We start from the raw sequence: 17,296 nt of genomic DNA, 5'->3' as shown, positions 1-17,296 counted from the left end.
GAGGCTCAACACGCACGATTCACATTTAAAACACATTTAAAACAAATATAAAAAATGGACTGTTAAAACAGCAGCTTAAAGTGGAGTGTGTATTATAGATCGTTCAGGGTGGTTACCGCAGAGGGAATGAAGGATTTCTTGTAGATGTTTTTGAGGGCCAGTGGGACTTTGTAGCGTCCGCCTGATGGCAGTAACTGGATGAGCTAAAGGGGGTGAGAGGGGATTTCTCAAAACTCTCTAACTCCGCCAGGACACCAACGTCCTCGCTCCCCCTCTCCTCTGTTAAATGGTATCTCCCAGACGCACTACGTCATCAAACCATGTGATGTTTGGTATGATTCAGGAAGCTCTCGACTTTTCAAAAATAACATCATTTTTCTTTTATTTATTATGGATTTCGCCTGGATCTTTTCATGGAAAAAACACTGTAGAATGGTCATACTTTGAGCAGTCTTCTTCAAATTTGAAACAAATGTTCACTGATAGTGTGCCTACAGCCCCACAGTGTCATTTACCTGCTCAGATGAAGCCACAGACAGTTATTCATCCTGAAACACATTTTTATTTTTATTTTAGGCAAAATCTTCAATTTTTTACTGACTTCAGAGGCCCATTACTCTGTATCTGTATCACCTAGAGTGTTTCTGACACTTTCACAAGAAACTTCAGAGAATTTTCTTTCTGGCAAGACCTCATGCATGCATGTAGTCAGAGTGGTTCAGAAGCTACAGTTATTTAAATTTGGGTATGTCATTTTAGGCGTTTTTGCTACAAAATGGGGGTGGAGTACAAGATTAGAGTACATGATACAGAGAATCCTATAAGTATTCCTACGGATATCAGGAATCTCTGATGCAAAATTCACAGACAATAATCTTCTCAAAATTCATCACAATTGCTCATTCTACACAAACGTCCAGCAGCTAAACATCTGGCTTCACTGTACAGTTTATCAGTTGTTCTGCACTGTTAAGCTGAAAACACACCGGATGCGTCACACTGCAGCTTGTTAACAGACAATAACACAAGGTCATTACTACTTTCACCGAAAGATCTGCACTTTCTCCACCTCTGCATTAGTTTGAAGTCATGTTTGGACAGCCTCTAATTAAAGTTGATTTCTCACCTGAAGAGCCAATCGACGCAGTATCTTTTTGGCCACTGTCTTTATAATGTTGGGATTGTGAATCGTTTAACTCTGAATATTTCTTCACCTCAACTATGAGTCTCTCCTCATCCATTCTTCATCAGACATGAGACACAGTAACAGCAACAGAGTTCAGTTCATACATTCATGGTGAAGAGAGGAGTCAAGCTGCCATAGGAGCAGAGAAAGAGCTGCTACAGGAGTTGGTCTGTACAAGCAGAGAGCGAGTGGGGAAAAATACATTCAGAGGGCAGTGAGGCTGGAAACAGGACAGTGGTGTGAAGTGTTGCTGGGTGTCCAGGAGCACCAACATGCGTCTAGCTGCCCCCACTGTGGGGTTGTACATTGAAAATAATAGGGGTGCATTTTTTGACGCACGCCGTTTGTTGCTGCTGTGTTTTGGTCTTTATTGTTATGGACTGAATGTGACATGGAATATTCATGAAATATGTCATTCAGTGAGGGGTCAGTTTACTCAGTGATAGAAACGGGTCTCTTCAGGAAAAAGTTTGGGAACAGCTGTGCTATATAATAACATACAAATGTGATTCACAGCAACGTACAACACCAACATTTATTCTGGCGATCAGGTCGCTGTACGAGTGCGTGTGATCGGAGAGCTGATAATGATTGACTTATGTGTGTGTGTCTGGGTAAGTGTGTCATAACATTGATTTTCCTTCTTGTACAGCTTTAGAAAAAACTTGACTCCCGCTGCCAAACACACACACACACACACACACACACACACACACACACACACACACACTAAACCAACAACACAGGCCTGACACTGAAACTAATGTGTTCTGTCTCCCGTTTCACTTCCCAGTGTTTTAAATCATTTTGTTTTCTGATTAATTATTGATCAGCTCCGTGTAAGAAGGTTTTCCTCTCCCTCTGACACGTCTCCAGAATTCTGTTGACAAATTAAACTTGAAAATGAATGTGTGTGTTTTTTTTCCTCTTTGTGTTTTTGCAGCTTATTACACTCGCAGGCCTCCACCCATCAGATTCCCTGGAGGTCTGCAGCTGAGCCTGGAGGAACTACGACCTCGTACAGTGGGTGTAACACCTCAGCATAGACGACATACACCCTGCTCCACATACAGGGCTGCAGTGTGTCCTATAGGAACACAGATCACCTCCTCATAAAGGTCCTTAAAGATCATTCTTTTACTGGATCTGTGCACAGAGATGTCCAGATACTTTTGGCCAGGTACTGTCTCCTTCCTTTCACCTTTCCGACCCTTCGCTTTTTGTATTTTTCCTCTTGAACTTCTCCTTTCCCTCGCCACCAGCTGTTTTTACCCTCTTCTCTCCATCTTTCTAACACATTTCTTTTTTCCTCTTTTTACCAATTCATCCTCCCTGATTTCCATCACACATCTCCTCTTCCTTACTCCGTCCTCTCTTTTAACTTTAATGCTATTCATGCGGCGGGTGCTTTATTATTATGGTCTGTCAATGTGCCTTTCTTTTTTCTAACCAGTACAAAGTGGAACAGAAGTCTTGCATCGCTGAAATAATCAAAATGCCACCTCTGCTGCTGGCTGGAGTCTCAATGAATAAAAGTGTTTCAATTTGAAAAGGAATTGAAAAGCAGGTGAATGATGGCGGATGTTTTGTCATTTTTTTAAACTGATGAAAAATGAAATGCAATTTATTATCAATGTCATCTGAATAATATAATTTATGTATCGTCTCTGCCGCCTTTCTGAGCACATTTTTCTCTCTTTCTCCGGCCTCGTTGTCTCTCCAGTCGAAACGCTGAAACTCATTTATCTTTCTTTTCTGGCCCTTTGTTTTTTTTCCTTCTCTCACCCTTCATTCCTTTCCTCCTCCTATATCCTACCTCCTTTCTTCCCTCCTCTTACGTCTCCTTCCCTCCCCAGAGGACAGTCTCTAACTGGAACCATCCGTCCACACTGTTCTCTGCTAACACTCCATGAGACACAGTCTCCATATCAAACACATGAACTCACACAGCTGCAGATCTCTGAAATGACTGACGGCACAAAGTCAAAACACATTACTGAAGAATAATATTAAACAGCTCCACCACAGACAACAGCAGCTTTACAGCAGATTTTAGAGGCACTGAGTCTGAATAAAGTTTGGAGAATGATTTCGACCCTCAACATTTAACCCTTAATGTTCCATCTTTGGACTCATTTGAAAGGTAACCACAGAGGATTATTCCCCAACAGTCACAATCACTGTAAGAGTGAGCTCTGGCACTGGGAATGAGTATTTCTGAACAGACCCTTTTCAGAGGTCTTCCTCCATTGGCTGAAACTGGCCAACAGAACTTGTGAGGTAGTGCTAGTTAATGTCTGTGGAGAACTGTTGTGCCTCCAGCTAAGCCCCGCCCACCAAATAACATCATACTGTTTACTAACAATGAAAAGGGTCAATATGTGGAATATTCTGCAGAAGGAATTAAAGGCCATGTTTACATGAAAACGATCCGCTGAAAACGAAATTGTTTCTCATTTTTGTTTTGAAAAAAGTTCCGCGTTAAGACGACAACGTATTGATAACTATCGCCGTGCACAGGGATCTGCAAAAATTACCAAAAACGCTGCAGTACACATCCCAGGCCAGTAGTTTGGTGTAACTTTGTAATGAAACAACACGTGTCTGCGCACATGCACTTCCTTCTACAAAGCGGTGATGTATAAACAAACAAAATCGCAACCGCACGAACGTTTGTCTGGACTGATGACGAGGTGGAGCTGCTACAGTAAATCTACACACAGAAGCGTTGATAAATTCAACAGGGTGAGCAGCACAACACAGCTCGGGAGTCCGCCATTGTTGGTGTGATGGTCGACTTTCTCGCGGATGCCTAGTGACTGTGAACACGTGCGAAAAGTCTCCGTTTACAGAGGAACTGCATATCACAAGTTTGGCTGACAATGGAGACGGTGCACTCTGGAACCCGTTTTCAAAACATTGCGTTTTCAGGCACTCAAAACATTACCGTCGTATAAACGATCAGCCAAAACTCAACCAAAGTTTAACATTTTCACTTGAAATTGTTGTCGTATAAACGGGACTTAAGGTGCTCTCAAGAGGTTTTTCTGGTTAGATAAGATTAAATAAAAATAAAATTCAAAGAAAATAAATATTTTACATTTTTTTATAAGGTTTTGTCCAAGTGCTTTTCAAAAAGAGGCTAAAACAAACAACGGAATGTGTGATTATGACTTAAAAACTTCAGGAGCTTACTGCGTATAAAAACACTTCTAGAAATGGAAACTGATTGGCTGTAGGTGTTCCTAATAAACAGGTAAATTGGTGAAGAACCAGAATCTTCTTATTATTATAAATTTGTGAGACATAATATTCGAAGTGTAGTACAGTGGCTTCTATAGTTAAAAGGTATAATTTATGAACGTGTGAACTCTTGTCTCTGAGCTTTTCAGCTTTATGTGATTTTACCCGTGGTTGACGGGAAGCTGTTGTGATTCCCTTGTCCACTGATTAAATTGGGGAGTCACTGGTGTATTTGGAGGTAAACCCACCACATCAGGCAGACATTAAAAAATTGACGACCCCTCCTCGCAGCAGAGGAGATTAATCTAAAGATCCACACAGGCAATTCGTCTCTCGCTGAGTTAATGTCTCACACATGAAATAATAACGACACCAAATTATTCCTGTAATGTCATGTTAACGTGGTGGGACCCCATAAAGGACCTCTGCAGGTCCCTGGACCCCACTCTGAGACCCAGCGCAGACTGAAGGCATGGAGCAACACATAATGTCTCTCTTGGCTTCCTAATGCTCGTAAAACATGCTCCTCTGCTCTCTGAGACGTTCTGGAGAAGAACAGGAAAAAATGATTGAATAATGTTGCACCATAAGCCCATAATCCCCTGGCTGATTTCTCTGCTCCTCCAAAAAGCAAATATGCTGACTGCATACTCCCAACGATGGGGGAGGAGGAGGAGGAGGAGGAGGATAAATAGTGGAAAAATGAAGGGAGAAAGCCAGACACCACAGTGCTTTAGGGAGGAACCCCATTAAAAAAGGTGCTAACGATAAAAAATGATCTGAGCAATAATTTTCTAAAAACACATCATCATTAAAGAGAGAAAGAAAAAAGGAACATGGCTGACAATCAGTTTTTAGAAAGAGAAATCTGCTCTGAGCACCTAATAACCACAACAAACAGAATCCCATAACTACAGCAGCAACTAACCATCATTTTTTATTTTCAACTAATCTTTCAGTTCTTTATATGATTACTTGGTTCATTGTTGAGTTGATAAAATATCAGAAAATATTGAAAAATTCTGATTACAATTCTCAATCTTCAAATTGCTTGTTATGTCCAAACAGCCTTCAAGAATCTAGAGATTCAGTCCAAGATACAAAATGTTATTCCTATGGGCAGAGTTAATTTCATTGAGAAAAATGATGACGGGCTAAAGATAAATCTTGATAATAAAAACTAAGACAACATCTATGTTTAATTTTTGTTGATGAGGTGATGAAAATGTTTGTGGTTGACTATCGGACACTGAAAGCCGAGAACGGCCATGCTTGTAATTATCTTCAAATGCCACATGAGCGACAGGTTGATTATCTCCAGTAAATAGTCTGCACCAGGATGTTTGCGTTGGTGCGAGTTGTGAGCTGTAACTCAGCAGTAAATAATCAGCTGTGTGTGTCTGACTGTGGATGGTGGAGCTGTTGTTAGTTTGTTAGTTGCAGCGATGGCTGTTAGCAGCTAGCTCCGCTCGTTAGCTGCTGAACGGCAGCGGAGCAAGCAGCCACCGACCGCCGGACCTCACAGCTGTTTTTTAGTTTGAATCACCAACTCTGTGAGAGGACACCAGTTTAAACCTCCAGACTAACATGTTGCAGAGGAAGAAAGAAGTTATGTTTCTGCTTCTTAACAGTCACATGGATAAGTCAGAGTTTACAATGAACCTGGGGACAAATCCTAGTTGTCTCACATTAGTTATTTGTTGAGAGCATAAATGAAGATCAGTAAGTGCGTGCTCGTAAATCAGCCCTTAAAGCTGTCAAACATTGCGGGAGACATGACACACACATTATTTTATACAACCTGTCACCTTGATTCTGATTTCAGATACATGAATTAGCTGTTAAAAAAATGTTAAAAACATGTTTTGAATTTCCGTTGACTAAAACTATGAAGTATAAAATGACTAAAATGTGACTTAAACTAATAAACATTTTCATGTAAAGACTAGATCTAAAATAGCTGTCAGAATTAACACTGCCCAAGGGACTAAAATTGTTGAACTGCATCTACCACGGTGATGAGTCACCATTTTTGGATTATAACACAGATCTCTGAAGTGTTAAACATTTGGCCTATGCTAACAGGCTGCACGTATAACAAAGAGCTTGTTTTGTCCAACCAGTGAGAGTTTGACAGCTTTCATGATCAGTGACTTCAAAATTGTTCTTTAATAGTGAACTCAGTGTTTTATGTCACTGTAAAGTTCTACACCTCCGTCCAACATTACGTGATGTGACGTGATAGCAGGCGGATGTTTGTTTGTTGTTTGAACAGTGTCCTTATGTTCCTCTTGGAAATGACTACTGAGTTAAGTGCGTGAAATTAGGTAAACCTGTCCGATCTGGTTCATTATTTAGATCCGGCCCAACCCTAGTGATGTACCAGTAGTTGCATTTAAAACAACTTTTTATGTCCGGGCTTCAGGACACTTGGATCACGACGGACGAGCAGTATGGAGATATTTTGTGGTTTCAATTATGTGTTTTTGGACGTTTTAATCTGGGGCGCCATAAGCCTCCATTAGGTGGAGTTGTGTTGCTACCCACTCTCCCCTTGGATCTCCGCAAGTGTTGTGAGGACTCTAAAACTTCACCTGAGCCTCCCTCGGCATATGGGTGAATAGATAATGGCTGAATTTTCATTTTTGGGTGCACTATCCCTTTAAGAAGCAGTGAGGTTGTCGTGTGACGGTACATGAAAAGATGTGTAGGTTTCAGTTTGGCGATGAATTAACACACATTTAATAACATGTATATAAACATATATGATCAAAATGTAATTAAATGTTATTCCTTTTTCAGTGCATATATTTTAAAAGTGGTTCATACAGTATAACTTCAAAGAGGCAATACTTGGTGAGAGACAAGTTGGTTTCAGACTCTGTATACAAATGAAAACTTAAAAACATCTGTCAGTCCAACAATGTAATAAATGTTAAAAAAAAAACTTTACGCCCGAATTCATGTCTGGGGTCCACTGATCAAAGACAGTTGTTGTAATTCATGCGACCAGCCTCCTTTGATTAACATATTAAAATCCTTTTTTTCTGATGCTCTGCAGTTTGTGGACGAGACGAGAAGAAAACCAAAGAGGAGCCCAGCTGAGAGAGAAGCGCTGACTGAGTGAATTTAAAAGTTTCATCATGAATAGAAAATTAACAACAGACGTCCACATGCTTTCTGGGTAATCTGCGCTGTCTTTTCAGGCTGCCTGACATTCGTCCTCATTTATCTGCACAAACTGAGGCTCACTGTGTTTCTCAAACAGGCTTTTTCATTTGAACTGTAACAGCGATTGGACAAAAGTGTAATTACCCGAGTCACACAGTTTATCGGGCGTGTCTGGACTCACCCTGTGAAGAGAGGAAGTGCTTTTTCTCTTTCAGTGACTTGGCGGTTCAGTCTGAATGAAATCTTGAAAAAGAGGTTGAATTATTCATTTCACCCATTTATCCAGTTAAGAGTTGTGCTGAGTGTGCACACAAGATAGAAAAATAAGGCTGGTTCAACACAGATCTCAGATCCTACTGTCTCAGCAATATTCAGCTCCACAGCTGCAGCAGGATTTTACCGTGATGTCACAACGACAGGCTGACGGAGCAGCGTGTTTAGATTAAAACTTAGTTAAAAACTTTACAATTAAAGGTTCAAGCCTGAGCGACTGAAACTGCCGTATTTGTGTGAATTTATTATTCATTTATCTTCAAAAATATTCACACATTCCCCTGAGATCATACTCACATCAAATTTTCACTAACTATTGGAAATTGTTTGCAAATTCTGCTCAACAAATATGACGCCAATCAGCCAGATGAAGACGCTATAATTAAGACCAAAAGGCCACGCCCCTTCACTTGAAATTCGACACACAGATTCAGCTCAGTGTGCTTAATGAAAAAGCCTCAGGAACTGTAAGGACCACCGACTAGATTTTCCTCCATTTTGAATTTTTTTAAAAAACACACTTTTCACATCTCCTCCTGAACCATAAGTCTGATTTGCACCAAATTTTCTGTGGATCATTATTTGACTAACCTCAGCAAAAGTTATGAAAAGCTTGTTGATATCTCATTATGTTTTGAAGTTACTGACCAATGAACTTATAGAGGGTGTGGCTCAGCACATCAATGGACCTAACTCCTGCAAAAAATGGGTGTGGTACAACACAAATTAAAATATAGATCAGATATCATTTGACAATGATCACAAAACTTGCAGGATATGTTGAATAATAATGTTGGAGAACTTGTGTAACTTTGAAATCAGTCAATAGGGGGCGCCACCAGTTCCAAACATGTGCAACAGCCTTTCACAAAACTCGGCCATAAATCAATGAGGGTTTGTTTAAACATCACCAAATCTGGTGGATATTTTTAACTTGGCCACTGAAGCATGTCCCTAACATGTTTCTGCAATCGACCAAAAGAAAGAGACTGTGCTGCCAAAAAAAGAGCGTGGCACTATCGAGGTTTGGACTTAAATTAATAAACATCTGTACAATCATCATTCAACCAGTTGGTTATCTTTCCTACAGGTGCTGTAAACTGTCAAAGGCCTTGGTCCTACCAACCTTTCAGTTTCATCTGTCTGCACTGGCTTGAACCCTGGAATCGCCGCTTGTGGTCAATAGTATGTTGCCTGCTTGTCAGGAGCAGTTTTAGGGTTCAGTGTCTCACTCGAAGACACATTGATATGCAAAAGGTGAAGATTACACTGGTGATTAATGGACGACCAGTAAACTTTATTTTGGTCTTTCTGGTTGAGCTGAAGCCGAAAGACGTGAGAGGTAATGAGAAGTGAATGTTTTTTCTGCAGTAGAAGAGATAGAGGCAGATATGATACTTTTCTAAAGGCCACCAGCATCATGACAGACATCAACTCTGTTTTGTGTCCCGACATCAACTTGCATCAACTCTCCAGAAAATAGACCATTTCATCTCATCTGCTCCATGAATATGACTTCTGTCTTGTGACACACTGATTGGAGCACAGGTAGCAAATGATGCAACACTCTGCAGTGGTAAAGATGGACAGTGCTGCACTTTTTACTTTTTCTCACCGAGAATTATCTTGGGTTGAACCGCCAACTTTCCATTCATAAGTCTGCTGATCTAACCTTCAGGAATTCTGCGGGAGAAACATTTCTCTACTGCAGACTAGCAGCTTTCTAGCAAGGTTTAAGAAGTTTTAAGAAGAGAAACTAAATGTTCACTTTACCTGGTGTCTCGTACATGTCTCACAATAACTGTTGAAGCAGGGAAATATTCAGCAAAGAGTGAATTATCGGAGAAGGATGGAGCTATATGTTCAGACTAGAAGCTCTCCATCTCTCTCCTCCTCAGTGTCTGCCTCTGTTTCTGTGGCTGACCACCAGCCGCTAATGACAGTCTAGACCGCGGCGAAGTGGCGGTGGTGTGGTTGTAATGATGGGTTAGATGGCAGACAGACGACTGGTGCAGGGACCGATCAGACGGAGACCATCACAGTCACCACCGTCTCCTGCAGTGTCACTTCTTCAGTGGTTATTTAACACCTTCTGGTGTTCAGACGAGCAGAAAGAAGAGTGGTGTTTCTAAAAAAAACTCATACTGTGCAGTTCAGTGAAAGAAGCCATGTCGTCATCCTTTTTCTCACCACCACTTTCACTTTGAGGTGTCTCAACATCCCTCATGTAGGGTCGGGTTCTGTTCTGGATCCAGTTCCACACTGATAAAAAATGTTGATAAATCTCTCATGAGATCTTGTCTCTCTTTACTTGTTTTAATCGGCAATGTTTTAAACATTCAGGTAAAGGATGGCTTTTTTCATCAATGTCTGACACCAGAAGTCACTGACCAAGCGCCGTTTTTTTTTTTAACAACTTCCGAGTGAGGCCAGGTTGCATGCCGGTATCTAGAACCAAAAGAGGCCTGACGGACATGACGTTTAACACAACAGCGTCAGCCTATCGTGTGACATATAACACCTGCAGCGCATTCTAAACAATAGAACATGGCAATAACAACTGTTTACGTCCCTGTTATATGGCGGCTGATCTTGTCTTCTGCTCAGACGGGAAGGAGTTCCTGTTTTCACAATTTGTGGACATTTTCAGCTGCTGTTCTTCTTTGAGTTAGCTGCTAACTGCTAACAGCTACTTTTCAAGTTTCCCGAGGTGGGTCACATTTGTAACACGACTTCAAAACGTCACACCCATCCTGCCCATGGTCCCATTCTGCCGGTTATCCTGTTTCCGCAGACATCATTTTGGTGCTGTTATTAGCACTGCGGGGGTTATGCGTTCGGTTTGTTACATTTCTATCTTACTTATAGTCTATCAGTGATAAACATGGCGTTATATTAAATGCATCTGCTGAGAGTAACTTAATGGACTAAAGATTGTTTATATGAGAAAAGAAGCTCTGCTCGACCTTCACACATGTTTACTTAGACTGTGTGTCTTTGTAATGAAAAGAAACGCTTCCATTCAGTCACTCGTTCTGAAGGAGAGATAAAGTGCAGAAAGTTGATTTAATTTCTGAACAAATAAAAACATCTGATGGTGTAAGATGAAAAACAGGCTGATGAAACAAAAGTCAAAGTTTAATGAAGCGAATATAAAGACTTGAAGGTTGCATTTAAAAGCAGAGTTTGGATCAGTCTCAGGAATTCATTCCAGCTATGCACAGCTTCACATCTTTATGTTTTCACTATAGTAACCGAGCGTCCCGCGTGGACCGCAGAGGGCTGAAGAGCTCGATGAAATGTTTCTGGCTCCAAACTACTGAGACATTTTTTTGACAGGCAGCAGTATTTTAAAATCTAATCTATAGCAGACTGGAAAACCTCTGCAGATATCAGAGAACTGCTGCTGCACACACACAGTACAACACATTTAATATCTGTAGTGGATGAACCTTGTCTTGGTTTTTTGTTCAAACTCCAGCAGCTCTCTGGTCAGTTTGGGGGAATTGAAAGACAAACAGACAAAGGAGAAACACTCCAACTCTATGTAAGCGCAACATGTCTGAGGTGTGTAGAAGTGTGTGTGTTCTTACCCTGCTGCTGGGCGTTGAGCAGTGAGGGGTCAACAGTGGGCATTGATCGGGGAACAGGCACTGGTTTAACTGGTTCTGCTGGACAACAAAAAATAAACAAGATTAGAAATACTAAAAGAAATAGATAATAAAATTCTAAAAACTACACAATGAGTTGTACCGATTTGAATCAATGCAGTTATTTTCACGCTGTCGCTTTCGTCTCTGGAACGTAAAATGTTCTTGTGAATGTTAAGAAATGTAAAAAATAACTGAATAGTGATGTTCATGTTTGGACTGTCAAAATAACCTGTTAAAAAGATTAATGTTGATTAATGCCCTTTGACTCGATGCACCACTGATGGAGGCAGACGAGACGATGCTGCTCGACCCCATGAGTGGAACATTTACATTTAAACAACACTCAGATGGAACTGTTGGTAGGAGCACTGTTCTCCATCGCAGAACTTCAGTCTGAAATATCACCTCAACACAAAGGATTCAGCAGCGAACCCAGAGGTCTGAGCTAGCATAGCCTCTGATGCTAACGCTAGCAGCCTGCCTCATTAAGCCACACTCGACCAGGTGTTCAGACTGAGTCAGTCTACCTGTGACCGTCTTAGGGGCCGTACACATGCCACATCTTTAACCACCTGGGAAACCCAAGCTCAGGCATTGGGCACTACTCTTGTGCTTTTTCTGTGCCAGCTTTCAACGGGTTGCATCTGAAGTTATGAAGCAAACTCAACAAGCACCGTGTCACGACCTGTTTACCTGAGATCCCAAGTGCAGAGCTGATCTGTTGCACTCTGAAAAATAGGCGCCCAGGAATGCTGCGTAACACGGCGGTGTCGCTGGGGCGTTTGAGCGCACCCACCAGGCGTCTACATTGACAACCATGAATTTGAGGGCGCAAAAAACACGACATGTGTACAACCCCTAAATAACTCCCTTGAAAAATGGACTGCAGACCAGTTTGGCTGGTAGAGGACAGGGGGACAATTGTGTCCTAAATCCAGCAGCTTTACTACAACACATCTGACAACATTCATTTGAATTGGAATTTTCTTAAATACTTTCACGGTAAAAATCAATGTATGCGATTAATTCAGATTCATTCATCACAGAGCATGTCATTAATTTGTTTTTTTTTACCCCTTGACAGCCCTAATTAATATTTAAAGATGAATTTATTATTGACTGTCTTCATGTACAAACAACAGAACTAGTTCTTCCTGTTTGTTTCTGTCTCTTCCCTGAAGCAGCAGAAAGAACACTCTGATTTTATAATAATACAAAGCCGTCAGCTGTTAACAATTTTATTAGGGATGCACCGAATATTCGGTAACCGAATATATTCGGCCGAATATTGCAAAAAAACACACATTCGGTATTCGGTGGAATAAGTGAAAAGCAAGGCCGAATAATAGCGGCGTGTTTTGATGACGCAATCAAACAGCCTGTGGTGATGGACGGAGTAAAATGTCAGCAGTTGCGACTAAAAATAGTTTTGTGCGAGCAAAAGAAATCATTCAGCACGCTGTGCGAGTACAGATTTCAACCAGCAGTGGAAACGAAAGGCGAATCCTGTCGGTTGTGGGTTGAACGGGGGTCACAGACACAGACAGGAATGTATTCCTGTCAAATACAGCGGCCATAGTGCTCCGTGGCGCAAGATAACGGCTTACCGGTGACGGAGAAGCCCGGCTCCAGGTCCAATAATGTCCTCTTCTTGGCGTCATGACTGCCCAAAAGTACCTGGACAGCCGAGCTGTGGCGGTACACAGGTATGTGACGTATCAGAGGAGAAACGAGCCGTTCACATTTCTCTCTTTGTGGCAGGTAACGGTCCACAAGCCTTACCGCACTTTAGGGACTGTTCTTTACTTATGAAGGGACTTGTCAGGGGAGGAGGGTGGCTGGTTGATTTTTATTTTATTTATTTATTTTATTTTGATCCCCCCCTATGTTAATCACTGATTGATGCTGTTTTTGAAGTATGAATAAGTCAATAAGTAATTTATTCCACTGAAATATCATTGATGTATTATAGAAAAGTGATTTATCTTTTAATAAATGACATCTGCCTCATTTTTGCTGTGGTATCGTGATACTACTCAGAACCATGATACTTTCACTGGTATCGTACCGTGGGTCCCAATTTTGGTTCCGTGACAACACTAATCTGGAGGGGGTTCATCTGCAAAAACTAATGAAAAACTAAACAACGGCATTCAGTATTCGGCCAAGCGTTTAATTTTATTCGGCTTCAGCTTCAGCCCCAAATTTTCATTTCAGTGCATCCCTAAAATGTATTTTGAAGCACATTTAAAAAACAACCAAAGTGTTGGACAAAATAAAAAGAGAATGACACAAATAAACAGCAATATAACATTTACACAAACTTAAGCTGCAGACATGTTTCATAACATCAGACCTGCGTCTGCTGAACAACAGGCTGCTTCACTTCAAACAGACATAAGGAGTTACTTTATTTAGGACGCTGTCCAAACATAACTTCAAACCCCGAGTATACATCATATCACTGGGACAACTTGACGGGTGCAGTTTGGCAAATGCACCTATAAAGCACATCTCATACCCAAAGTGCTTCACAGGTGAGTCAGGTCAAAGGTCACTGTAGCCCAAACACAGGCCTCAAAGGACTGTACCAACAGTAACTTCAATTCAGTTTCAATTTGATCTATAAAGCCCAATAACACAAATCACTATTAGCATTAGAGAGCTTCTGTGTCCTCAGAGCCTCACAGCAGATAATGAAAAACCCTTTAATTGAAATGAACACACGTCCCGCCTGGTTCCCACATACTGCAGCCAGCACACATCATGGTGCTCTCTAGTGATCGATAACAGTCCTTCGCTATCAGCAACACACAGGGAGTGAACGCACACTGGACGACCACCAAGGTCAACCTCCGCCGCTCATTCCTTTAATTACTTCTTCCGCGATACAGGAAGGTGAGATTAAATGCCAACCAGACAATATGTGTGTGTGAGTTTGTATTTAGTGTTGCCAGCTCTTTGTGCAGACGCTTGTGTAATCTATACTCACCCCAAAATGACTTATTGTGTGTGTGAAGCACATACACACTTTGTCTTGAGCTCTGTTCCTCCACATGGGAAACAAAAACAAGACTTCCTCTCACCCATGCACAGCGACTCTTAGTGGGCAGCAGCGCCTGGAGACACGGCGTTACACAACGCTCCTTCCTTTCATTGTGCTTTGCCTCCGTCAGGTTCTCCTGTGTGTTCATCTTTACATCAGCCTCACAATAATTAAGTAAAATGTGACCACAGATAAGATCCTCATGTCCTCACTTCCCCCTCGTCTTTCTGTCATGAGGACATCTGCACACATTTACACAAGTGCCCAAACACACACACACAGCACTTGTTGAGGAGTGTGTGAGAGAGTCTCTCTGTGTGTGTTATTGGATGCAGTGCCAGAAGATTGCGAGGCCGTCACGTACTCAGCGTTATCAGGGGAAATTAGCGAGAAGGAGGGATTCCAGGACAGATGATAAGGAGGCTGCTTAATGACAGATCATGTCCTTCAGCTTTGAGGATTACTAATCGGAGAATAATAGGACGCTGGAAACACCATTCCAGTAACGACCACATGTATATTACCATCGCACTGTATCACTGGGTCTGATACAACAGTATTGTGTCTAATAGTTGTTGCAGACCCGCCTATTCTCTCCAGTAAATACATCACAGCTTGGCTCAGAGCTGTTTGGCTCCGTTACTGACGGACTGCTGAAGTCTAAACTACACAGCCTCTGCTCAGCAGGTTCATCTCATCTGAATAGGAGGAGTGACAGATCAGCGTCTGTCACAACTTAGTTTCAAAGATTATTCATCAACCATTCAGCTTTCTTTGAGTCTACAGCTCCCATTTAAGTTCACCTGCAGTGAGGCCACTAGTGTTGTCTTGCCTTGGTTTTAAGAATCCTACAGACTGTGAGATTTCAGCGAGTTCATGAGCTGGATAACATCGATCTAAAGCCCCGTTTCTACCCAGCAGTCGAGTCCAGTACGTTTTTTTTCCGTTTCCACTGTGAAAAGTTGTGGATGGTACCAATAGAACCGTTCCTTACCGTCCCCAAGCTTGGAAAACTTTTAAGGTGGAACGTTTGCTTGTAATGTTACTCAATGCATGAGTTGACGACGTGAGTCCATCAGCACACCTTAAATTTCAATATGACACCTTTGACTGTTCCATTAGTTCTTATTGTCTCTCTTGGATGACAGACACTTTTAGTAATGACCTAAAAATATAGATTAATTTGGAGCGGATTATGTGAAGGTCATATATTCTAATCCTCACATCCTGTGGGCTACAGCAACACTAAACCCCTGAGCTTGCCTGAGAAGGACTAAATGCACAAAGCTGCTATTTTTAAATATCCCATGGAGAAAGACTCTCACTGCAGCCTGTTTTATTTTGTTCTGAAAATGTCGGCGTGCAGCCTCGTTCTGTGGACGATAAACCAGGTGCAGACTGATAAAGCAGTGAGTGACAACAAGCCCGCCCACATTTAAGAGGACTGTCTGAACAGCCCGAGGGTCTAGGTACCATGTCTGAAGGGTTACTGTTGGCTCCAAAGGTACTGTACTGTAAGGAAAACAGGCTAAATAAACTTGGGTACAACATCAAGCTTGACGTAGGCAGACTGCACCATGACAGCTAGGGGTGGGAATCTTTGGGCACCTCACGATTCGATAACGATTATGATTCAGGAGCTACGATTCGATTATAAAACGATTATTGATGCATCTTTAATTTATGTATATTGATGCACTTTTTCACAACACACATTTCTTTTTGTCTCACTGAATAAGCATTCAACACTTACAATTTTTAAAAACAGTGCATTTGTAATAAGAAAGAGTTGAATTCATTTCCATTATATTTTATTAAACATATAAATGGAAATTCTTGCAAACTGGAAAGTTACAACTTCGTTGTACGGAACCAAAGGTAACAACAGGTATCTTAAATCACAAGATAAAATGCGCAGTTAGAGTAACAAATGATTCGGTGGCGACAGACATCCATGCATCACATGTAACTGCGATCCTACCTGCCTTCAACAGTGAGGCCATGACTTCTGTTTTGGTTTGATGGTAGAGTGTCGGTGAAATAGCGTCGGGATGGGATGGTGTATCTGGGCTCCAGTGTATGCAGCAGTGCTCGAAATCCCTGATTTTCCACGACAGAATAAGGACGCAAATCCTTGGCAATAAATGCCGCGATGGCCTTCGTAATTCGCTTCGCCTTTTCCGATGAGGGTGGCAGCTTTCTAATTGTTTCCTCAATTGTTCTCTGGTCGGTAGCGCCACTAGTTGCCGCAGCAACAACAACCAACAGCCTGCCGTCTCCCTGACTCCTCCGTCAGGTGGAATCGAGTTACATGGCTTCTCATGTTTGTTGTTTTGCCAAAGTATTTTATTTTAGTACGACACAGCTTACATATAACATGGCTCTTGTCCAGTTCGCTTCCGCCGTCAACGTTGTAGAAGCCGAAGTATTTCCACACATCTGCTTTTAAATTAGAAGAAGCTGTTCAGCTCTCACGGCGAGGTGGGTAGCGGTCAGCCATGTTTGTTTTCCTCTGTGCGCGTGTCGGCGTGTCTGCTCCAGGTGCGCATCCCAAAGTGTCCCGGAGATGACACGTACCGCGCTTCTTAGTTCCGCATTATTTAGAACCTTCTGTATTACTCTAATTAACAGATTTAAATAATCAAAATTTGGACGTTTGTGAATCGATTCAGATTCGTCCACGTCCGAATCGCGATGCATCTAAGAATCGGAAATTTCCCCCAC

The 17,296-nt window shown here is 41.7% G+C and overlaps 1 protein-coding gene across 2 annotated transcripts in view; it reads right to left on the bottom strand.

Annotated features, from left to right (window-relative positions):
* The window catches only part of vta1 (vesicle (multivesicular body) trafficking 1), a 94,064-nt gene that overhangs the window by 3,334 nt on the left and 73,434 nt on the right, over positions 1 to 17,296 (bottom strand). Inside the window, exon 7 of one of the 2 annotated variants that reach the window (XM_050057956.1) lies at positions 11,467 to 11,544. In XM_050057956.1, coding sequence (XP_049913913.1) covers positions 11,467 to 11,544 — 78 coding nt within the window. The remainder of the gene's footprint in view (positions 1 to 11,466; positions 11,545 to 17,296) is intronic. The other variant, XM_050057957.1, reaches the window with a different exon arrangement.

The sequence above is a fragment of the Epinephelus moara genome, chromosome 12 (genome assembly GCF_006386435.1).
Source record: "Epinephelus moara isolate mb chromosome 12, YSFRI_EMoa_1.0, whole genome shotgun sequence".
Lineage (NCBI taxonomy): Eukaryota > Metazoa > Chordata > Actinopteri > Perciformes > Serranidae > Epinephelus > Epinephelus moara.
Note: the sequence above shows the minus strand (reverse complement) of the source record. Positions and strands in the feature narration are given on the sequence as shown.